The 23,736-nt window shown below is 45.3% G+C and overlaps 2 protein-coding genes across 2 annotated transcripts in view; one reads left to right on the forward strand and one right to left on the reverse strand.

Moving 5' to 3' along the window:
* PMPCB (peptidase, mitochondrial processing subunit beta) overlaps positions 1 to 20,774 on the forward strand; it is a 30,946-nt gene extending 10,172 nt beyond the window's left edge. Inside the window, exons 8-12 of the mRNA XM_044280160.1 lie at positions 2,763 to 2,906; positions 9,491 to 9,651; positions 10,688 to 10,862; positions 19,475 to 19,550; positions 20,367 to 20,774. Of these exons, the coding sequence (XP_044136095.1) occupies positions 2,763 to 2,906; positions 9,491 to 9,651; positions 10,688 to 10,862; positions 19,475 to 19,550; positions 20,367 to 20,431 (621 nt within the window). The 3' untranslated portion in view covers positions 20,432 to 20,774. The remainder of the gene's footprint in view (positions 1 to 2,762; positions 2,907 to 9,490; positions 9,652 to 10,687; positions 10,863 to 19,474; positions 19,551 to 20,366) is intronic.
* A 907-nt stretch (positions 20,775 to 21,681) lies between these two features.
* The window catches only part of DNAJC2 (DnaJ heat shock protein family (Hsp40) member C2), a 48,271-nt gene continuing 46,216 nt past the window's right edge, over positions 21,682 to 23,736 (reverse strand). Inside the window, exons 15-17 of the mRNA XM_044280161.1 lie at positions 23,295 to 23,405; positions 22,603 to 22,760; positions 21,682 to 21,813 (exon numbers count right to left, since the gene is read on the reverse strand). Coding sequence (XP_044136096.1) covers positions 21,739 to 21,813; positions 22,603 to 22,760; positions 23,295 to 23,405 — 344 coding nt within the window. The 3' untranslated portion in view covers positions 21,682 to 21,738. The remainder of the gene's footprint in view (positions 21,814 to 22,602; positions 22,761 to 23,294; positions 23,406 to 23,736) is intronic.

The following is a 23,736-nucleotide window of genomic DNA, read 5'->3' on the forward strand; positions in this document are numbered from 1 at the left end:
CTTCTGCACTACACTACTTTCACCGTTTATTGCATGGTCATTCAAATTACCACCCAAATGAATTTTACCTCCTTTTCTTCTCACTAATAGAGCTTTCATTTGGTGGTATTTCATTGCTGCTGACATTTTAACTTTTTTTGTTATTAATCGAAATTTACCGAAATGTTTGCAAAAAAATGACATTTTTCACTTTCAGTTGTAAAATTTTTCAAAAAAAACGACATCTATATATACATTTTTCTCTAAATTTATTGTTCTATGTGTCTTCGATTTAAAAAAAAATGTTTGGGTAAAAACAAAGTCTCATATTCCACTAACTTGTGACAAAAAATAAAAACTTCCATGAACTCACTATGCCCATCACAAAATACCTTGGGGTGTCTTCTTTCCAAAATGGGGTCACTTGTGGGGTAGTTATAGGGGCCCTAATGTGTGAGAAGTAGTTTAAAATCAAAATGTGTAAAAAAAAAAAAAATGCCCTGTGAAATCCTAAAGGTGCTCTTTGGCATGTGGGCCCCTTTGCCCACCTAGGCTGCAAAAAAGTGTCACACATGTGGTATCGCCGTACTCAGGAGAAGTTGGGCAATGTGTTTTGGGGTGTCATTTTACATATACCCATGCTGGGTGAGATAAATATCTCGGTCAAATGCCAACTTTGTATAAAAAAATGGGAAAAGTTGTCTTTTGCCGAGATATTTCTCTCACCCAGCATGGATATATGTAAAATGACACCCGAAAACACATTGCCCTACTTCTTCTGAGTATGGCAATACCACATGTGTGACACTTTTTTTCAGCCTAGGTGGGCAAAGGGGCCCACATTCCAAAGAGCACCTTTCGGATTTCACAGGGCATTTTTTACACATTTTGATTTCAAACTACTTCTCACACATTAGGGCCCCTAAAATGCCAGGGCAGTATAACTACCCCACAAATGACCCCATTTTGGAAAGAAGACACCCCAAGGTATTTTGTAATGGGCATAGTGAGTTCATGGAAGTTTTTATTTTTTGTCACAAGTTAGTGGAATATGAGACTTTGTAAGAAAAAAAAAAAATCATAATTTTCCTCTAACTTGTGACAAAAAATAAAAAATTCTAGGAACTCGCCATGCCCCTCACGGAATACCTTGGGGTGTCTTCTTTCCAAAATGGGGTCATTTGTGGGGTGTTTGTACTGCCCTGGCATTTGAGGGTCTCCGCAATCATTACATGTATGGCCAGCATTAGGAGTTTCTGCTATTCTCCTTATATTGAGCATACAGGTAATGAGATTTTTTTTTTTTTTTTCCGTTCAGCCTCTGGGCTGAAAGAAAAAAATGAACGGCACAGATTTCTTCATTCGCATCGATCAATGTGGATGAAAAGGCGTCTGCCAGGACATAGGAGCTCCGCCCAACATCCATACCCACTTAGCTCGTATGCCCTGGCAAACCCGATTTCTCCATTCACATCAATCGATGTGGATGAATAAATAATTGCCGGGATTTTATATATATATATATAACACACACACACACACACACACACACACACACACACACACACACACACACACACACTGTTTGCCAAAGCAAATCAACACCGCCGCCCCCTCAGCTCATATGCCTTGGCAAACGTATCTTTTACTGCAGAGGAGAAATCTCGTCTTGCAGCGCCGCATACATCGATTTTTGTGTAATCTGACAGCAGCACAATGCTTCTGTCAGAATGCACATCAGTGCTGCAGCTAGTCGATTGGTTGGTCCATCTGGAAGGTAAAAAAAAAAAAAAAAAACAGGCCACAACGCAATAAATTTATTAACTTTATAATAACATTTGAACAGAACATATAAACTTTATTTAACTTTTTGAACAGAACGTTCACTTTTTTGCTTACCGGTGTTTTTTTTTTTTTTTTTTTTTTTTTTTAAATACCTTTTTTATAGGACAAACCTCTCCTTCCCCTTGGGACAATGTGCAAAGCGCAAATCGCCCAGAGATGTGGCGAAGTACATTATGCACTTTGTCCCAGGTGAAAGGAGAGGTTTGCAGCAGCTCTGTGTATGGGCCCTAATAGCCCTGTGAGATGCAATCCCTATGCTAAGTGTACCTGTGTGTGGTACTTCCGGAAACACTCCCCTAAGCATAGGGCAGGGTAGTCAGGACAGAAATAGCGGGTGTCACGCCTTATTCCACTCCTGCTACAGACACAACAAATTTCAGGATAGGTCATCTGTATCTAATCGGTGTGGATTCGACAACTGGGGACCTCTGCCAATGAGCTGTTTGAGAAGGCAGTGCTGTTTGCAGTAGCACCACAGCCTTCTCGCAGCTTTGCCTAGGCCATGTGGAGTCGCGTTCATTGGACCCATGACCTAGGCAGAGCTCAGCCTCATTGAAGTAAATGGGTTTGAGCTGCTGTACGAAGCACAGCTGCTATCAAATGGATGGAGCTGTGCTACTGCCAGCACCAGTGCCTTCTCAAACAGCTAATCGGCGGGGACCCAGGTGTTGGACCCCCACCGATCAGATACTGATTACCGGTCCAAAAGATGGGTCATTAGTTAAACAATCTTAGAAAACCCCTTTAAAACCCAGTCTTCACCCGTTAATATACCGGTTTGTATTTTTTCTTCTGGTAGTCTTTGTCTGGAGCAATAACCATGTCATTTTGTGAGCTGTATATGCAGATATTATGTTGCAAACCCTTTCATCTATTTGCTGAGTATGTTCCCAGTCATAGCATTAAAACATCAATGTCTTTCTATTCCATCGCTGTAGATTCGTGTACGCGATGATAAAATGCCACTTGCTCATATTGCTATTTCTGTTGAAGCTGTTGGCTGGTCTCATCCAGATACAATTCCACTCATGGTGGCCAACACATTGATTGGCAACTGGGATCGGTCCTTTGGAGGTGGCGTGGTATGACATTATATTTTGTTTTATATATTCATAAAGTCATTGCACCATTAAGCTGAGATCAAGGTTCACGGAGTAATCCATGACAGCATGTCAGACAGTCTAGTTCCCCATTATTGATATTATCCCCTATAATCAACTACAATGGGGATTCCAAGCAACCCATTCCTCTAAGCTGAGCACGTCATCTCCATTAGTTCCATGTGTGACCACCGCTCCATGAAAACTCCTCCTTAGGACTCATTCAGAGGATCGTATATTAGTGTCCGCATTCCTTCTGTAATTTTGCGGACCCATTAATTTCAATGGGGCCGTAAAAGATGCGGACAGCAAACCGTGTGCAGTCCACATCCGCACTTCCATTCAATGCATAAAAGATAGAACATATGCTATTCTTGTTCCTTTTTGCAGACAAGAATAGGCATTTCTATCATGGGGCTGGCCGTTCCATTCCGCAAAACGCTGAACACCCATGGGCGGTATCTGTGTTTTGTAGATACGCATTTTGCAGACTACAAAACAGATACAGTCGTCTGAATGAGCCCTTACTCTGGTTGTGCAGAGAGATGAATGGGGGGTTTGGGGACCCTGTTTCAGTGATTGTGGGGGTCTCGGTGGTGAAACTTTTTCTCGCCCAGTTTCCTTGGGGGACACAGAAGACCTTGGGTATAGCTCATCTCCCTAGGAGGCGTGACACTAAGTGAAAACTGTTAAGCCCCTCCTCCACAGCTATACCCTCAGCCTGGAGAGAGAGGCTGCCAGTTTTTGCTTAGTGTCCAAGGAGGCAAGACACTCCCTGCTCTGCAGGGCTGTTTTCTCCTTGTTTAAATTTTGATTTTTACTTTTTTCTTTTCTTTTTGTTCCAGACATTACGGGACAACAGAGACGCACTAGACCTCTCTGTTTCTCCCGGGGTCGAGCTGCGCCAGTGCCGGTCATCCGCACTGCTGCCTCCCCCACAGAAGGCAAGGTGGACCAGGGCAGCCCAGCTCCCCTGCATCCCGCCAGCGCAAGGGTCGCCCGCACGCCAAGTCCCTCTTCCAGCGTCCTGCCACTACGGTGCCAGTAGCTGAAGGGGCGACCCTGCTGGAACGGACCGAGGGTGAAGACGGCTGTGGTGAGAGAGTGGCTTCTCCAGCCCTACGACCCCCTCCCCCCACCCAGGTCTCCTGCGTGACTGACCCCCATACTGGTCCCTGCTGGTCCTAGGCTGGCCCCATCCTAGCTTGTTTTATTAGCTCCCTCTCCTCCCCTCCACAATAGGTGCCCACTGAGGGGTTATGCTGGCGTCCCTATCATGCCGCCCAGGGAGCTGCCTCTATCCTTTACGGGCACCCGGTCACAGGGTCCCCCGCCCCCCTATCGCCTTACCGGTGCGCTGCTCAGGGCCAGAGGCCCTCTCCTGACGGCTGCAGCGTAGGGCCCTTGTTTCCGGTCCGCGGGGTGGGCACCCGCGGCCGGAATGACTGGTGCGGTGTTCCAGCATGAGAGGCTGTCTTTCCGGTCGGCCGGGCGCCGCAGAGGGATTCTGTCCCAGGATTCCGGCTCCTTCCCGGGCCCCCTGACTGTTCCGGCCCGCGGGGTGGGCTCCCGCGGCCGGTATTATGCACGCTCCGCTCCCTCCAGGTCCCGGCCGGTACCTCCGGGCACCGCAAAAATTTAGGCCCCGGCTTCGCGGCCTACTAGGCCGCACAGTTCCGGCCTCGATTGGAGGGGGCGGGCACTCTCCAGGCGCGAATTCTTCCCGCCGGAGGTTCCCCCGCCCCCAGGAGATCGCTGTACCGCCCTCAGGTCGGATCCCTGTTAACCTCTTGGATGCCGACGGCTCCCATCTGGAGGAGACCCTAAGGGAATGGCCTGTCTAATCCACCTAGCATAGACGATGACGTCGGCGCAGGCTGTGCCCTTATATGGTGGCCCCTTCCTACCTCAAAGAGGCTGTGTTTTAGAATAATAAATAAAAAATAAAAATTTAATAAAAAATAAATACAGAAATAATATAAAACTAAACTGTATGTGTGTGTATATATATATATATATATATATATATATATATATATATATATATAAAAGACATATCTGTATCTTTTTTGTTGGCTGCGCAGGATGCTGCAGCCTGACCTTAAAGCGCTGGCCGTATGCCTGCCCCTATTCCATAGGCGGCATGTTGCGCTCCGTGGCACTGGCCAGGTACATGTTCCCCTTCTAGGCGGACCCTTGCGCTCTCCTGGGATACGGCGCTGGCCAGGTGCAGGCCGCCTTTTCTATAGGCAGAATTAGTCGCCCTCTCCAGTCACGGTGCTGGCCATGTGCATGACCCCCCATTCTAGGCGGCATACTGCACTCTCCCTGGCTGCGGGCTGGCCTTGTGCATGACCCCCTTCTGTAGGCGGAATACTGCTCTTTTACCGCAGACGGTGCTGGCCATGTGCACGACCCCCTTCCATAGGCGGAATGCTGCACTCTCGCTGGATTCGCTACGGCCATATGCATGACCTCCTTCAGTAGGCGGAACGCTGCACTCTCGCTGGGTTCGCTACGGCCATATGCATGACCTCCTTCCATAAGTGGGATGCGGCACTCTCTCTGGATTCGCTGCTGGCCATACGCATGACCTCCGTCCAATGGAGGACTGCTGCCCTCTCTCTCTGGATTCGCTGCCAGCCATATGCATGGCCTCCGTCCATAGGCAGAACGCTGCACTCTCGCTGGATTCGCTACGGCCATATGCATGACCTCCTTCCATGGGTGGAGTGCTGCAGACCTCCGTCCCATGGAGGGCTGCTGCACTCTCTCTCTGGATTCGCTGCCGGCCATATGCATGACATCCGTCCATAGGCAGAACGCTGCACTCTCGCTGGATTCGCTGCTGGCCATATGCATGACCTCCGTCCATAGGCGGAATGCTGCACTTTCTGGATTCGCTGCCGGCTATACGCATAACCTCCGTCCATAGGCGGAATGCTGCGCTCTCACTGGTTTCGCTGTCGGCCATGTGCACGACCCCCTTCCTTGGGTGGTATGCTGCGCTCTCACTGGATCCGCTGCCGGCCATGTGCATGACCCCCTTTCCAGGGGCGGTGTGCTGCACTGACTGGATTCGCTGCCAGCAGTGGGCATGTATCCTTTCCTCAGGCGGCATGCGCACATACCCTCTGACTGTGGTTGTTCTCTTTCAACGCCACTGACTGTGGTTGTTTTCTCGCCAGTGCGTTGCTGGCCATGTGCATGACCCGCATCCTTGGAGGGGTGCTTGCATTTTCACTGGATGCAATGACGGCCGTGTACATGGCCCCACCCCTTTCTGGGCGGAATACTGCACTTTCACCGGATGTGTTGCGGGCCATAAACAGCCCTCCTCATTCCATGGGTGGAAATTTGCACCCTCACGAGACCCATGGCTGTCCTTGATATGCTGTGCGGGACTCTTGCATGTTCCCCTTCATTGCGGAGTAGTTGCACTCCCACAGTATTCGGTGTTGGGTGGGTTATTGCGCAATCGCTTAATGCTAGGATAACCCCGTGCATGTCCCCCTTTCACTGGGCGGACCTCCTGCGTTCCTGCTGGGTACTGTGCGGCCATGTGCATGGTCTCCTTCTGGATACTGTTGGACTCTGTGGCTGATCCCTTTCACTGGGTGACAATTTTTTTGCAGTGAGCGGAATTTCTGGTGCGCTCTGTCCGTTGTTTGGGCCGTGTATGCCTTCTCCTCCCATAGGTGGGTTGGCCTTCTCACTGCTTGCTTGCGTATGCCTCACTTCCTTCTGCGACATACTTTTTTCTTTTGGGATAAGGTGCTTGTCACGGGCCTTGCACTCTTCTCTAAGGAGATCATTCTGTCCACCTGTATAACCCCTGGGTGTTGTCATACCAGCATTAAAAGAATGCCATTGTATTCAAAGGTGTATACTTTAGATATAAGTAGATGGGCTCTACTTGCTCTCTACTGCACCGAGCTGGGTGGTGCTCGTTCTCTGGTTTGGCCTGTATATTGTGGTCCCGTTGTGTCGGCATCCTCCATGTCCGTTGGCCTTTCCACCTGGGGAGTGTTTGTGGTTCTTAGATACGTACCCATTCGTTCTCCCGCGCACTTGCTTCCCGGCGCAAGCGGTCACTGGGTCGAGAGTGCCGTTTGCAGTGCCACTCGACTTCTGCGTTGGCTCTGGCGGGACTGCTGTTCCCTCGCCTACTACTGTTTCCTCCTCTTCGGGTGTCGTGCGGTATGAGTCTTTTTTCTTTTGGCGCCCTCTGCGCTTCAGGCTGGTCCGCTACCGGGTTGGGGCCGCTTTTCTCCTCATGGTCACCCAACTTCTCTTGGGTGCTCGCTTACCCAGGTCCGGAGGACTTCCACCTTGGGTTCTTCGGGGTATTCGTCTTCGGCGTGGCAGTGTAGCGGGGTTCTGCCTTTTAGCTGTCCTATGGCTTCCCTGTTGCCCACTCCTCCTTTCGGTTGGAGGGTGTTATGCCGGCCTCTGTCTCGACTGCCTTTAATCGCCGACTCTGTTTGGCTTCGGCTCGGTACCGATCACTCCGATGTGGCTTCTGTCCCGGCCAGGCTTCAGAGGCTGTTCTTTCACTGCCCTCCCCTCTGGGGAGAGCATGGTTGTTCATGTGGATGGTTCCGGTGTTCCTTTTGGCCTCGTACGGTCTCCCTTGTTCTAGCTGTGTGCCTATTTACCGGGTCTACCGCGTTCTGTCCTCCCTTTATTTTCCATTCTGGGCAATGGTCCTGCTATGGTCTTACCTTCTCGGTAACTTGGGAGGACTTCCATTCGGTCAAGATTGCCCTTAGATCTCCCACACCGGGACTGTAGGACGTCTTCCTGTGGTGGCTACATCGACATGGACTTTGGCCTGTCTTGTCCTGGCGGTTGCTGGGCGGACCCTTCGGTTCCTTCCGTCTGTCCTTCTGCTCCCCCCACTCCGGGTGGATACGGGACAACGTTGCTCGGGGGCCGGCGGGACCAGTTTTGCCGACAGTTCTGCCCGTATTACTGGTCTGCGCCTGATCACATTGGGTTTTCACCCGCTTGCCCAGGCGACTCTAGCGGGCTCGCTAGTGTTCGCTCCTGGCCGTGTTTCGTCCAGGATCTGTTGTAGGACTTAGGGTTTTTACCGGGGGTTCTGTGGGCAGCTGGGCGTTCCCCCACTCTGCCTTTCTCTCTCCATGGTTCTGTCTTTCTCCAGTCCGACCTAGATCTGGGACTGGGACTCTGTTGCTTGAAGTGTCAAGTGTCAGCACTGTCCTTCCCCTTTCAGCGTTCCCCGGCCTTCTGGGCCTGTCAAGACCCTCTTCCGTGCAGTGGCTTTGGGGTTCCCTTGTACTGCCCTCGGGTTCCGCCCTGGGAATTACATACTGGGCTCTTGGCACTCCAATCTTTCCCTTGGAGCCGTTACAGAAGTTCTCTCTACTCCTTCTGTCCTGTACGGTTGTGTTTCCGTAGCCGTGGTGTCTCTGACGGGTGCCTGAGTGGCGGCCCTTCTTGTTTCGTGCCTTCTGTCTTTCCTCAGGACAGGGCTGTTCTCCATCCCGTCTCTTCCTTCCTTCTGAAGGCGGTGTTTGTCTTTCATTTTAACGAGGCATTCGCCCTCCCCTTCCCACCCCCGGGAACGGACACTTCACCGGTTTGGACGTTGTTTGGGCCTTGCGGTTTTTACTTGGAGATCTCCGACTCTTGTCGACGTTCGGTCTCTTGGGTTTCCAGGAGGTCCGCGCAAAGGGTTGGCGGCCTCCAGGGTGGCTTTCCTCCGCTTTCTCACAGTGGCTATTGCTGTGGTTACCACACCATGGGCAGGGTTCTGCTTTTGGTGTCACCGTTGTTTCACTGGAGCGGTCGGTGCCTCCTAGGCCGGAGGCATTTGGCTTCGGCCATGCGTTTGTGCAAGGCGGTCACTGGTCTTCCTTGCGGAGTTCTACAGGGTGCATACTCTGGCTTCGGCAGATGCTGCCTTGGGCTGCCTGGTCTGCAGGCGGCGGTTTCTTGGTGCCTTAGGGTGCTTCGCCTTGGTGCTGTGGTCCCTCCCCTTTTTGGACTGCTTTTGAACGTCCCAAGGTCTTCTGTGTCCCCCAAGGAAACTGGGCGAGAAAACGAGATTTTTGTATAACTTACCAGTAAAATCTCTTTCTCGCTCTTTCCTTGGGGGACACAGCACCCACCCATTCTTTGTTTTTCTCTACACGGTTTCCGAGTTTGTGTTACCCGTTGGGTAGTTGGCTTGTTGGTTCCATTTTTGGACTTTGCCTTTTTTCACTACTTGGACACGCAACTGGCAGCCTCTCTCTCCAGGCTGAGGGTATAGCTGTGGAGGAGGGGCTTAACAGTTTTCACTTAGTGTCACGCCTCCTAGGGAGATGAGCTATACCCAAGGTCTTCTGTGTCCCCCAAGGAAAGAGCGAGAAAGAGATTTTACTGGTAAGTTATACAAAAATCTCGTTTTTTCTGTGTTCTGTGGACAGCTGATAAATGTCAACCCTTTTAGAACTACAAGATAAGGATTCACTAAACTAGATAAATTTACTAGCAAATACCACGTTCTAGGTTTAAAACAACTTTTTTGTTTTTTTCTTCTTCTTTTCATTGAGCAGAATTTGTCCAGTAAGCTTGCCCAGATTACATGTCATGGGAACTTGTGCCACAGCTTCCAGTCCTTCAATACCTGTTACACAGACACTGGACTCTGGGGCCTGTACATGGTTTGTGAGCCAAATACAGTGGAAGATATGATGCATTTTGTACAAAGAGAATGGTAAGCTTCATTAAAGGGACGAGCATAGTCTGCTTTTAATATTACAATGGTTACCTTGTATTACATTTCCATATTACTAAATTGCAAAACAGGTTTAAATTGAGATGGAAAAATAGTTAGAAATATTATTTGACAGTAATGTTATAGGTAGCTGCTGCCAAGGCTGAGTTCTCGCTTCCATTCACATTTCCATCATTTATTGTAAGCTGAAACCAGGGTTGGGTCAAAAAACAAACACAGTGCAGATCTTTCAATTAGACATTATCTCTTAGTAGGTTTCACCAGTGGTTTTGGCTCACAATAATTGATGGAAATAACTGACGTGTGATCTCAGCCTAGACCAGTGATGGCTAACCTTGGCACTCCAGCTGTGGTGAAACTACGACTGCTCCATTTATTTCTATAGAGTTCTGAGAGCAGCCAAGCAAGGGGGGGGGGGGGGCATCTTGGGAGTTGTAGTTTTACCACAGCTGGAGTGCCAAGGTTAGCCATCACTGGCCTAGACCATGGTGCATTAAAAGGGGCATAGATGAACATGATGAGAACATAGTTCTACCATTTTACAAATCTGTAATCGGACTGCACATGAATATTGTGTGCAGATATATTACTTCAAAGATGGGGAAAGTAATATGATAAATGAAATGTGTGAACTACAGTACCCAAGAAGATGACCAAACAGAAGGTTTCTGCGTTAACATACGGGAAGATGGGAATACCTCTTTAGCAAGAGGACAATTAACTTCTTCCCAATGTGTGTTTGTGAGTTATTTTTTTTTTTTTTTGCCCTCCTTTGAATCACTTTTGTAGGGTTATAAGTAAGACTGGATATATGTGTCTCTTTTTTTCAGCCTTGTAAACTGTTTCTATGGACAGCATGGACACAGCAGGAGCTAGATTTTAAGTCTCAGCCTTTTCCTGCAGCTTACTTTACTGTATATTGTTGAGGGGAAAAAAATTAAGTGGCATGAAGATAATTAAGAAATATTCTACATTAAATTACAGTGTGTGACCAATCTTTGTATTAACCTCTTAGGATAAGACTCTGCACAAGTGTTACAGAAGGGGAAGTTGCAAGAGCAAAAAACCTGCTGAAAACAAATATGTTGCTTCAGTTAGATGGTTCAACCCCTATCTGTGAAGACATTGGCCGTCAAATGTTGTGTTATAACCGAAGAATACCTTTGCCTGAACTGGAGGCAAGAATAGACGTAAGTATGAGATTTTATACTCTTTGTGCTGAATTTCACCTTTCAGCCTTTTGTGACTTCAGTTTACTTGTGAATTTACATTCAGAACACCACCTTTTTACTGAAATAACCTGTTTTTTAAATCAGATTTTTTTTGTCATTATTATTTTCATACAGTACATATACATAAATTGTATAAATATGCCTTAGTAAATCGGAGGTACATACACCCGGTTTGAGTAACGAATAATACACATATTGAGAGGAAATACAGAATTGTACATTTACATACAGATGTAAACAAACCTTAACAACCCCCCCGAACCGCACCTAACCTAATGCAGTAAATTTAATTATACCTTTTAACAGTCTCTTATCTTACTGTACCAGTGGTTATAACAATAACAGTGTATGTCCTCTTTTGTAACCATGTTATGTTGTACCCCCCCCCTTTCCTCTGAACTCCTTATCTTAACCCCTTAAGGACACAGGGCGTACAGGTACGCCCTTGTGCCCTGGTACTTAAGGACACAGGGCGTACATGTACTCCCTGTGCATTTTCGATCACTGCCGTGCGGCTGGCAGTGATCGGAACCCGGTGCCTGCTCAAATCATTGAGCAGGCACCTAGGCTAAATGCGCGGGGGGGTCCCGTGACCCCCCCATGTCGGCGATCGCGGCAAACCGCAGGTCAATTCAGACCTGCGGTTTGCTGCGATTTCTGCAGTTTCTGATCCCCGCGGTCCCTGACCGCGGGGATCAGAAACTTTAGGATTAATTTTTTTTTTCCAGTATCCCTCCCCCCTGCACCCCTGAGTTATTTTTCACACGGTGGGAGGTGCAGGGGGAGGGTTGCGGGCGGTGCGGTAGGCGGGATCGCGATCCCCCGCCCGCCTCCCATTGCATAATCGTTGGCGTCTAGTGGGTATACCAGGGTGCCAGCACATTGCTGGCACCCTGGTATAAACGGCTGACATCGGTGATGCGATGTCAGCCGTTTAACCCTTTCCATACAGCGGTCCGTACGGACCGCTGTATGGAAAAGGTTAACAGCTCAGGGAGCTCCCTCCCTCTCCCATCGGGGGGCTGCTGTGCCTTTGCAGCCCCCCGAATGGAGAGGGAGAGAGCTTCCAGGCAGCCCCCCCAAGCCCCGTCCTTACCCTTCCCCGTCTGCGCAGTTCTGGCAACTACTGAGCAGACGGGGAAGGTTCCCATGGCAACAGGACGCCTTCTCAGGCATCCTGCTGTCCATGGTTCTGAACAGATCTGTGCTGAAAGCATAGATCTGTTCAGTGTAAGTAAAATACAGTGCAGTACCCTATATAGAGTACAGTACTGTATTATGCAGACATCAGACCCACTGGATCTTCAAGAACCAAGTGGGTCTGGGTCAAAAAAAAAAGTGGAAAAAGTGAAAATAAAGTAAAAATCAAAAAACACATTTATCACTGATTAGAAATGAAAAAAATAAAATTCCCTACATATGTTTGGTATCGCCGCGTCCGTAACGACCTGATCTATAAAACAGTAATGTTACTTTACCCGAACGGTGAACGCCATAAAAATAAAAAATTAAAAACTATGATGAAATTGGAATTTTGCCCACCTTACTTCCCAAAAAAGGTAATAAAAGTGATCAAAAAAGTCGCATGTACGCCAAAATTGTAACAATCAAACCGTTATCTCATCCCGCAAAAATCATACCCTACCCAAGATAATCGCCCAAAAACTGAAAAAGTTATGGCTCTTAGACTATGGAAACACTAAAACATGATTTCTTTTGTTTCAAAAATGAAATCATTGTGTAAAACTTACATAAATAAAAAAAAGTATACATATTAGGTATCGCCGCGTCCGTATTGACCGGCTCTATAAAAATATCACATGACCTAACCCCTCAGATGACCACCGTAAAAAAATAAAAATAAAAACGGTGTAAAAAAAGCCATTTTTTGTCATCTTCCGTCACAAAAAGTGTAATAGCAAGCAATCAAAAAGTCATGTGCACCCCAAAATAGTGCCAATAAAATCGTCATCTCATCCCACAAAAAATGAGACCCTACTTAAGATAATCGCCCAAAAATTGAAAAAAACTATGGCTCTTAGACTATGGAGACACTAAAACATTTAAAAAAATAAAAAATGAAATTATTGTGTAAAACTTACATAAATAAAAAAAATTGTATACATATTGGGTATCACCGCGTCCGTGACAACCTGCTCTATAAAATTAGCACATGATCTAACCTGTTAGATGAATGGTGTAAATAACAAAAAAAAAAAAACGGTGCCAAAAAAGCAATTTCTTGTTACCTTGCCGCACAAAAAGTGTAATATAGAGCAACCAAAAATCATATGTACCCTAAACTTGTACCAACAAAACTGCCACCCTATCCCGTAGTTTCTAAAATGGGGTCACTTTTTTGGAGTTTCTACTCTAGGGGTGCATCAGGGGGGCTTCAAATGGGACATGGTGTCAAAAAAACCAGTCCAGCAAAATCTGCCTTCCAAAAACCGTATGGCATTCCTTTCCTTCTGCGCCCTGCCGTGTGCCTGTACAGCAGTTTACGACCACATATGGGATGTAAACTACTGAATCAGGGCCATAAATAATGAGTTTTGTTTGGCTGTTAACCCTTGCTTTGTAACTGGAAAAAAAATATTAAAATGGAAAATGTGCCAAAAATGTGAAATTTTGAAATTGTATCTCTATTTTCCATTAAATCTTGTGCAACACCTAAAGGGTTAACAAAGTTTGTAAAATCCAGTTTTGTATACCTTGAGGGGTGTAGTTTCTTAGATGGGGTCACTTTTATGGAGTTTCTACTCTAGGGGTGCATCAGGGGGCTTCAAAAGGGACATGGTGTCAAAAAAACCAGTCCAGCAAAATCTGCCTTCCAAAAACCGTATGGCATTCCTTTCCTTCTGCGCCCTGCCGTGTGCCCATACAGCAGTTTATGACCACATATGGGGTGTTTCTGTAAACTACAGAATCGGGGCCATAAATAATAAGTTTTGTTTGGCTGTTAACCCTTGCTTTGTAACTGGAAAAAAAATATTAAAATGGAAAATCTGCCAAAAAAGTGAAATTTTGAAATTGTATCTCTATTTTCCATTAAATCTTGTGCAACACCTAAAGGGTTAACAAAGTTTGTAAAATCAGTTTTGAATACCTTGAGGGGTGTAGTTTCTTAGATGGGGTAACTTTTATGGAGTTTCTACTCTAGGGGTGCATCAGGGGGGCTTCAAATGGGACATGGTGTCAAAAAACCAGTCCAGCAAAACATGCCTTCCAAAAACCAAACGGCGCACCTTTCACTCTACGCCCCGCTGTGTGGCCGTACAGTAGTTTACGGCCACATATGGGGTGTTTCTGTAAACGGCAGAGTCAGGGCAATAAAGATACAGTCTTGTTTGGCTGTTAACCCTTGCTTTGTTAGTGGAAAAAATTGGTTAAAATGGAAAATTAGGCAATAAAATTAAATTCTCAAATTTCATCCCCATTTGCCAATAACTCTTGTGCAACACCTAAAGGGTTAACAAAGTTTGTAAAATCAGTTTTGAATACCTTGAGGGGTGTAGTTTATAGAATGGGGTCATTTTTGGGTGGTTTCTATTATGTAAGCCTCGCAAAGTGACTTCAGAGCTGTAGTGGTCCCTAAAAATTGGGTTTTTGTAAATTTCTGAAAAATTTCAAGAATTGCTTCTAAACTTCTAAGCCTTGTAACATCCCCAAAAAATAAAATATCATTCCCAAAATAATTCAAACATGAAGTAGACATATGGGGAATGTAAAGTCATCACAATTTTTAGGGGTATTACTATGTATTACAGAAGTAGAGAAACTGAAACTTTGAAATTTGCTAATTTTTCCCAATTTTTGGTAAATTTGACTTTTTTATGCAAAAAAAAATATATTTTTTAACTTTATTTTACCAGTGTCATGAAGTACAATATGTGACGAAAAAACAATCTCAGAATGGCCTGGATAAGTCAAAGCGTTTTAAAGTTATCACCACTTAAAGTGACAGTGGTCAGATTTGCAAAAAATGGCCTGGTCCTAAGGTGTAATAAGGCTGTGTCCCTAAGGGGTTAAAAAAAAATTTTTTTTTTATCAAATCCTTTTTTTTTAGATTTTTTCCTTTTGCATTAGGGCAAAATTAACGACACAAAGAACCCCTTCCCCAGCTCCATAGTCCAGGTGCAGTCCATCTTAGAAATAGTCCACAGCAGATTTTAGCATGTGATTCGACCCACATTCGTACTACATGCACTCCAGCTTAGACGCACTCTACCCTTTGTCTGTTATGCTGTACCCTGACTACCTATTACCGATGACTGCCACAGTCTGCTCTCAACCTAAAACACTATCTTAAATTACGATGTGAAAATGTTCAATCCATGCATACCAGATTTTATTACATTTCTTGTTATTCCCTCTCTTTTGATACACATAACTCTCAAGTTGCACCAAAGTGTGCATTGCCCTCACTAATTCCTGCACCTCTGGAGGATCAGGAGCAATCCATCGGGATGCTATCCGCTTCCTAGCCTGATATAAGATACGTTGAATTGCCAACTTAACCTCTCTGGTCCCCCGACAGTTCACCAACATAGCCCAATATACATAATAGAGGAGAGCGATCAACCGTTACCCCATAAACCTTCACAATGAGGTCTGCCACATCATTCCAGTATCTACGTAAGCGCGGACAATTCCACATCAAGTGTATAAGGTCGGCAGACGTAGCCCCACACCATAACAGGAACAAATTCCTGCATCTCTGTAATCATTCCCGCATCCTTCTGCAGTAGGGTAATCCAGAAAGGATTAAATCTCCACTGACTTCTGTCTCCAATAGTGGTAGGGTCTAGGTGTAGTTCCACCATAATAGGGGGATGATCAGAGATGCTTCTAGGCAAGTATTCCACCTGTTGCACAAACTCCAACATCTGCTGATTTCCTCATGCTAAATCAATGCGGGAAAGTGAGTTATGGGAGCTTGAGTAACATGAAAATTGTTTAGCATCAGGATTGCATATTCTCCACACATCGCTAAGGTTGGACTCTGTGAGGAACTTGGCCATATTAGTTGGGGATGGATTTCCAGAAGTAGGGGTTTCCCCATCTGTCCAAATTATGATCTAACACCATATTAAAGTCTCCCATTATAAGCGCGGGAGTGTTTGGTGATGCCTCCAAAAATGTCAATACATGTTTTAACACTTCGCCCGAGTACGGCGGGGGGAACATATGTTGCTACTATTAGCACAGTCACCTGGAATATTGTACATTTCAAGCAAACATATCTGCCATATTGATCTAGGTTGGAATCAGAGCAACTAAACTGAATCTGCTTGTGTATTAACACACTGACCTTCCCCCTAGCGTGACTGGAGTACACGGAGTGGTATGCCTGGCCTATCCATGCTCTTTTCATAACCGCCATGGACTTCTTGGTCAAGTGAGTCTCCGAAAGACAAAAAAAAATGGCCAGTTGAAATTGTTTCAGCAAATCAAATATTGCATATCTTTTAGAGGTGTCACAAAGACCCCTTACATTCCATTAACCCCCATCACTAAAACCCCCAAATTGTATGTAGCGGGCTACTTTATCAAACCATCTGGTCCTAAAGAGATATGTATAATGGTTTTGGTGCGGTTCCCCTAAACTGACAAGTAAAACATTCCAACACAAACTCATACCCCTAATATCACGGGGTTTAAAGCAGTGAGGTTCAAACAATACCCAGCTACCGTGGGCAACGTGAGTGGCTACTGCGATAAAACAATTGATCAATAAACACGTAGATCAACAGTTCTATCTTCCAGCCTATTGCTCTCCCAGACTATTCTAGCATCTCAATCCGACATGCATCCGTGCCATTAAACTTAATGCAATAACAGTGTAATAACATAGAATTGTATGCTTCCCTAAAAGGTGTAGAACCCTGAGATACAGGAAGCTAACTTTAAAGTCTCAGATGGCCCTAGCCCACTTCCCCTCCCTCCCTAAACTAGGGGTAGGTGATCTGAAAAATACTTATCGTCCCATGACATTCCATGCTTGAAGACGGACGAGGAGCAATTATGAATGTTCTCTACGGCATGGATTCAACCAGTGGATGTTGCAGGATCCGCTGACAGATGTGAAGAGTCCAGCCGTTGGGCCACTGCACCCAGCATTTCAAAGAGATATACTTTTCCTTCCGCCACTACCCTCAATTTAGATGGATACAGCACGGAATGTATTATTTGCTTCTCTTGCAGTTGGCGTTTCACCTCAGTAAATTTAGTTTTTTTTTTTTTCTCTATAGCAAACATGGAAGATAAAGAATCTGATCCAAATTTAGCAGTTAGCCAATTCTCTAGGAATAACACAGCATTTGTACCCTCAGTTTTCTCCGGTACACCAATAGACTCAGACGGAACAATCTGAGGCTTATTTTCTAGATCATCCGCTTTAGCCAACAAATATGAGACGTCTCGAGTGATTGTCCCCATTTCTTTCTTTAAAGGAGATACAGTGTCCTCTAAACAGCTAAGGCTCCTTTCACACTAGCGTTCGGCTGTCCGCTCGTGAGCTCCGTTTGAAGGGGCTCACGAGCGGACCCGAACGCTTCCGTCCAGCCCTGATGCAGTCTGAATGGATGCGGATCCGCTCAGACTGCATCAGTCTGGCGGCGTTCAGCCTCCGCTCCGCTCGCCTCCGCACGGACAGGCGGACAGCTGAACGCTGCTTGCAGCGTTTGGGTGTCCGCCTGGCTGTGCGGATCCGTCCAGACTTACAATGTAAGTCAATGGGGACGGATCCGTTTGAAGATGCCACAATGTGGCTCAATCTTCAAGCGGATCCGTCCCCCATTGACTTTACATTGAAAGTCTGGACGGATCCGTCCGAGGCTATTTTCACACTTAGCTTTTTTTTTTTGCCATTTTAATGCAGACGGATCCGTTCTGAACGGAGCCTCCGTCTGCATTATTATGAGCGGATCCGTTCAGAACGGATCCGCACGAACGCTAGTGTGAAAGTAGCCTTACACTGTCTTCCACCACTTAAATTCTTTCAGATATTTTCGTCATGTCTGAGGAAGGACACATTTTCACTCAAGATTCCCCACGTGCATGGTGAGGGAAGTTAGCGTAGAGCTACAGGTATTAACTGCCTTCAGGACATCTGAGATGGTGGGCTCTGGTACTGCCTTTTGGGACTCAGTGCTCATTGCCTCTGTGGCACACCGTGCAGAAGCTTCTGCCATAATGGTGTCCTCTTTTCCCCCCCCCCCCCTCCCTGGACAGTTGGGTCTTGCAAGCTTGCCGCGATGGTGGAGTACACCCAGTGTACAGTGCCTCCCTCTGTACCTGCTCCGCGGCAGTAGCTATGCACCTGCTTACAGCTGAGGTACATGTAGGGTCCACCCGGGCGAACTGCTCCAATCACGCCGCCACCTCTGCAGCTCTCACTCCTCCGCCATCTTGCTTCCCACGTGTCACGGGCCCGTTCTTCTTTACCTCCTTTTCGTGTAGAGTCATTTCTGGACCGCTGAGGTCCAGGTACTGTGGGGAGCGTTTCAGGAAGCTCTTTGATGGTTTTAGGCAGAGATATCAGGATAAATAGCCGGAGAGCTCTCTGCTGTGTCCTCTCACATGCTGTGCTAGGCCCTGCCCCCTGAAATAACCCCTTTTACAAACAGGAAGTGCAGCTGTCTGATATTTCATCAGTAAAATATACTAAACAGTGACTTAAATTAAGTCATCTCACCATGAAGAGTTCTTTACCTGCAAGGGGCTCCCCTGCTGCTTGATTGACAAGGCCAGAGATCTCGCACGTGCGCCACTGCTTTAGATACTGGAGCAGCGACTGAGCATGTACTGCTACACTTCTGAGTAGCGGTGCATCAACAGTCACTGCTCTGGCTGCAGAGCCGCTACACTTGCAAATAGATTTACACATCTAACAGTGACCCCATATGTAGATCCTGAAATGGGTGAGAAACTTGTGCAGCACAACATCCATGTCATGGAGGATGGTAAAGGTTTCCCTCTAACATACAGCTCAATCTGCCATTAAAGATGACACAATTATCCCTGCAGCACAGGCAGCAACAGTAGGCTATATATAAAGACTGGCAACATGAAGTGGTTAATAAACCGATGCTACATGGCTTCAGTAATGTATACCAAAAACATAGGGGGCAATTCTTGGCATGTATCTGGCGCAGATTTCGGCGCCAGGGTTATTTGTCACAAACAGACTTTTCCCCTCTCACGCCAGCTCTAAAATAGAGGAAGTAGCTTGGGCCAGGCCCATCTCATTTATCGTTTTCTATGCCTAAAACTAAAAACGTTCTAAAGCTACGCCAGCTTACTCGATTTAGACAGGAGGTGGGTGTGCTGAAGTTAGGTAGAGGCCGGCGCCTCTACGTTACTTCGGCAGATCCATTATTAAGACAAACAGCTAACACACCGGTCTTAATAAAGGACTCAAATAGTTGGTATAGTAAATTCCAACTTAAGAATATAATGTTTTGTCTGTGTTACCATAAAAGAATGCCTCTTCTTGAGAATGTAATGTATGTGCAGGATAACGGTGTTGTGCACTATATAAAGCAATTCTGTTCCGTGTCATTTAGTTAATTGATGCCCAGACCATAAGGGATGTGTGTACCAAATACATTTATAACAAGAATCCAGCAATAGCAGCAGTTGGTAAGTATCATATCAACCTTTTTATGTTTAGTAAAAGTCACCAAAACTAACCAAACCTAAAATGGGTCACACAAAATACCTAAAAATCCCATCAAAGCAATGTGTTCAAACCCAGTCAAAAACTAGACTAGTAATGTATTAGCGTGAAATCAGAAGTTTGGGGGAAAAAATAATACTTAACACAACATTAGTGCATAAATAGTTTACTAAAGTATAGGATATATACATACACAAAGATAAAGTAAAATAAGGAGTCACCGCAAGTCATGAGACAGATGGGCGGCTTCCAACTCGACCAGCGCTCAACATGGCACTTGGCTGACGCCCATATGATACAGAGGTGATGGTAGCAAGACATCTTACCCTGATGATGTCTTCAATGGAGCTGTTCCAAAACTAAGTGTTTTCTACTCTCCCAGCCCCTCTTAAACGTAAGTTCATATACTGCAGAAATGTGGCCATCACTAAATAACTTCATGAAGTTAAAGAGGAAGAACCAATTTAAAAACCTTGCTTTACAAGTGATCACTCTAAAACATCCATTCAATAGTAATAAAAAACAAATAAATCATACATTAAAGCATGTGAAGGAATCCACATTGGAACCAACATTGGTTAAAAATAGTAAGAGGGGCAACCAGTTGGAAATCAAAATAGTACACATCCCATAGCGCAGGGGTGGGGAACCTTTTTACTGCTGAGTAGATCAGACCAGTGAATCAGACCTCCAACCTACATCAGTCTCAGATTGGACCCCTCCTCCCCTTTGTCTTAAATGGAGAAAATGGTTTTTAACACATTGTTCTTCTTTATCAGGGCCGATTGGACAGCTCCCTGGATACGACCGGATTTGCAATGGCATGTACTGGCTTAGACAGTAATCCGAGCCTGTCCACTAACATTTATATTTTAAAATCCCATGTGATTTGCAGGAGTTTTTTGTAATATAAGAATGTTTCTATGAGCCTTGTAGGTCTCGGTTTGTGTTAGATGCTTATTAGAAAGGTTTTCCGAGATCAGCAAAAATGTACCTTGAAATAGCTATTACTTCCCTGATAAATTCCTCCACCACCCTCTAGTGGATCTACATTGGTCTAAGTTTAGGCTGGTTTCACACGGCGTTGCGGGAAAAGGTGCGATTTTTTCCGTGCGAGTGCAAAACATTGTAATGCGTCTTGCACGCATGTGAGAAAAATCTGCATGTTTGGTACCCGAACTTCTTCACAGAAGTTCGGGTTAGGTATTCTGTAGATTGTATTATTTTCCCTTATAACATGGTTATAAAGGGAAAATAATAGCATTCTGAATACAGAATGCATAGTACAATAGCGCTGGAGGGGTTAAAAAAATAAAATAAATTTAACTCCCCTTGATCACGCAGCCCAGCTTCCCTTCTGTCTTCTTAGCTGTGTGCAGGAAAAGGACCTGTGGTGACATCACTCCGGTCATTACATGGTCAGTCACATGATCTTTTACCATGGTGATGAATCATGTGATGACTGGAGTGACGTCACCACAGGTTCTTTTCCTGCACACAGCAAAGAAGATGACAGAAGAGATGCTGGGCTGCACAAGCAAGTGGATTAAGGAGAGTTAATTATTATTTTTTTAACCCCTCCAGACCTATTGTACTCTGCATTCTGTATTCAGAATGCTTTATTATTTTCCCTTATAACCATGTTATAAGGGAAAATAATAATAATAATGATCGGGTCTCCATCCGATGGTCTCCTAGCAACCGTGCGTGAAAATTGCACCGCATCCGCACTTGCGGATGCTTGCGATTTTCACGCCCCCCATTTACTTCTATGGGGCCTGCGTTGTGTGGAAAACGCACAATATGGAGCATGCTGCCATTAACGCAACGCACAAGTGATGCGTGAAAATCACAGTTCGTGTGCGCAGCCCCATAGAAATGAATGGGTCAGGAATCCGTGCGAGTGCAATGCGTTCACATCACACCCGTGCGGAATACTCGCCCATGTGACCGATGCAGCCAATCCCTGACCTCACGTCAATTTTTGCTGATCTTTCAAAACATTTTAACCATTTTCTTGTAAAGTAATGGATAATTCATGAACATATTTTATGCTTAAATATACAAAATAATAAATAAAGTCCAACCAAAAAATTGTGCAGCATTTGCTTATTTTATTATAAAACATGACACACAAACAGATTGACAGGTTCATTTCTTTGCCTTTGTTGCATTAAGTACTTGTTCTTGAGCAGCTTTCTTGGCCTTTACCATTTCTACAAGCTCCTATAAAGTAAACAGTAATAAAAGATTCACACTTACTATGAGGGAGATTATATAAAACATTACATTAAAAGGATAACTTTCATATTTTTCTTTTTGCTAAAGTATAGGGCAAGTGATGGGTAATAATTTTGCAATAGACTTTATTTAGCCCAAACCTTTTTTTTGGTAGAAAACTGGGGCTGAAATGGCCCTTAGCAGCACTCTTCAACAGAGCGTTGCTAAGGGCCATCCGTCTCCGCCAGGAGTCTTAGGAGTTTAAATTGCATAGAAAGGGGGAATATAAATGTAATCTAATGCTCAGTTACACCTGCGATCCCTGTGATAATTCATGAAGCAGCCGCCGGCTCACTGCGCACAGTGATTCTACTTCCGGCAGCTGCTACATGAATTATCACAGGGATCGCAGGTCAGTGAATGTAACGGAGCATTAGATTGCATAGAAAGGGGGAATATAAATGTAATTTAAACTCCTAAGACTCCTGTGCCCAGCCTTCTGTCTCCCAGGGAAGCACAGCATCTGCACAGCCCGTCTCCCCTTTTCTAATCGGAGACGGATGGCCCTTAGCCACGCTCTTTTGAAGAGTGCTGCTAAGGGCCATTTCGGCCCCAGTTTTCTACCAAAATAAAGGTTTTGGCTAAAGTCTATTGCAAAATTGTTACCTATCACTTGCCCTACACTTTAGCAAAAAATAAAATAAATGACAGTTATCCTTTTAATGTTGAAGAGCATCATAATTAATGTTACAGATGGGGGGGGGGGGGGAACACATTCAGTGCATTGCATTTTACCTTATATCGCTTCATGCAGTCCTTCTTGGACCTGCCAGGGACAGCATCTGCAATCTTCTCCCACCTTTCAGGAGTATTCACAGGATACGTTTTCAAGGCCTGCTCTAGAAGTTTTTGTTCTTCAGTGGTCCATGGTGTGCAGGAGTCCGCACCAGGAGCTGAAAAATGTATTATTTCTGATATCAGGCAATATCTAATATTGAAGGTAGTCCTGAATTATCAAAATTAGTTTCCAGTAATATATTCACATGCAGCAGATTTGACTTGCCACATGTATCTATGTGGGCTTGCACAATTAATTTAAGTTGCGAAAATTTCTGCAACAACATTACCACACATGCCAGAGAATACAGCATATTTTGCTGTGTACTTCACCCTCTCCATTGCAAAAGGGAAGATGCAAATGTTAAATCCTCTCTGCAGCATTTTTTTTTTTTAGCCCAAAATTAGTCAAATACAATCATGAAAAAAATAAAATAATTGTCCCCAAAGTTGTACATAGCCTTTTAAGGCTAAAATTCATTATGTCACTAAGTGGTTAAAAACACAATTTTGCCGTCCCCCCACAAGATGTTCGCAAATAATATTACTTCAGATACGTTACAAAACTACAATAAGTGACGTTTTTGGGAGGGTTTTTCCAATTTGAATGTGACTGGAGGTTAAAACTGGCCTGACAGACACACGCTTACCTTCAAACCGCTCAGAAGGCACAGCATTATCCACAGCCTGAGCTACAACTTTATGCTCTTTCTTGAATTTATCAAAAGCTTTCTTGTTAATGTCGTCCTTTTGCTGAGGATCTGCAGTAAGAAAAACTCAAGTTAACAATCTAGCAGTAGACATGTAATGTAGGTATTAATAGGGTAATCTGCCTCTCAGTATAGAGTCAATAAAGTTAAATAGGAATATGGAAGACTTCCGGCGCTGTGATATACAGATGCACTGCCGAGACCTCCGTCCTGCAGCCCTCTCCCCAACCCACACAAATTGCTTACCCGCAAATAATTATTTATCCCAGCAAAAAGCTGGACAAGAACCAGAGAGGTGGCCAGGGTCTATAGAGCATTACCTACTCCACAGTAGCAGTTGCACACGGGCAGAGGTACTGACTACACTACAGAAATGAAGATG

This window comes from Bufo gargarizans, chromosome 2, assembly GCF_014858855.1.
Source record: "Bufo gargarizans isolate SCDJY-AF-19 chromosome 2, ASM1485885v1, whole genome shotgun sequence".
Classification (NCBI taxonomy): Eukaryota; Metazoa; Chordata; class Amphibia; order Anura; family Bufonidae; genus Bufo; species Bufo gargarizans.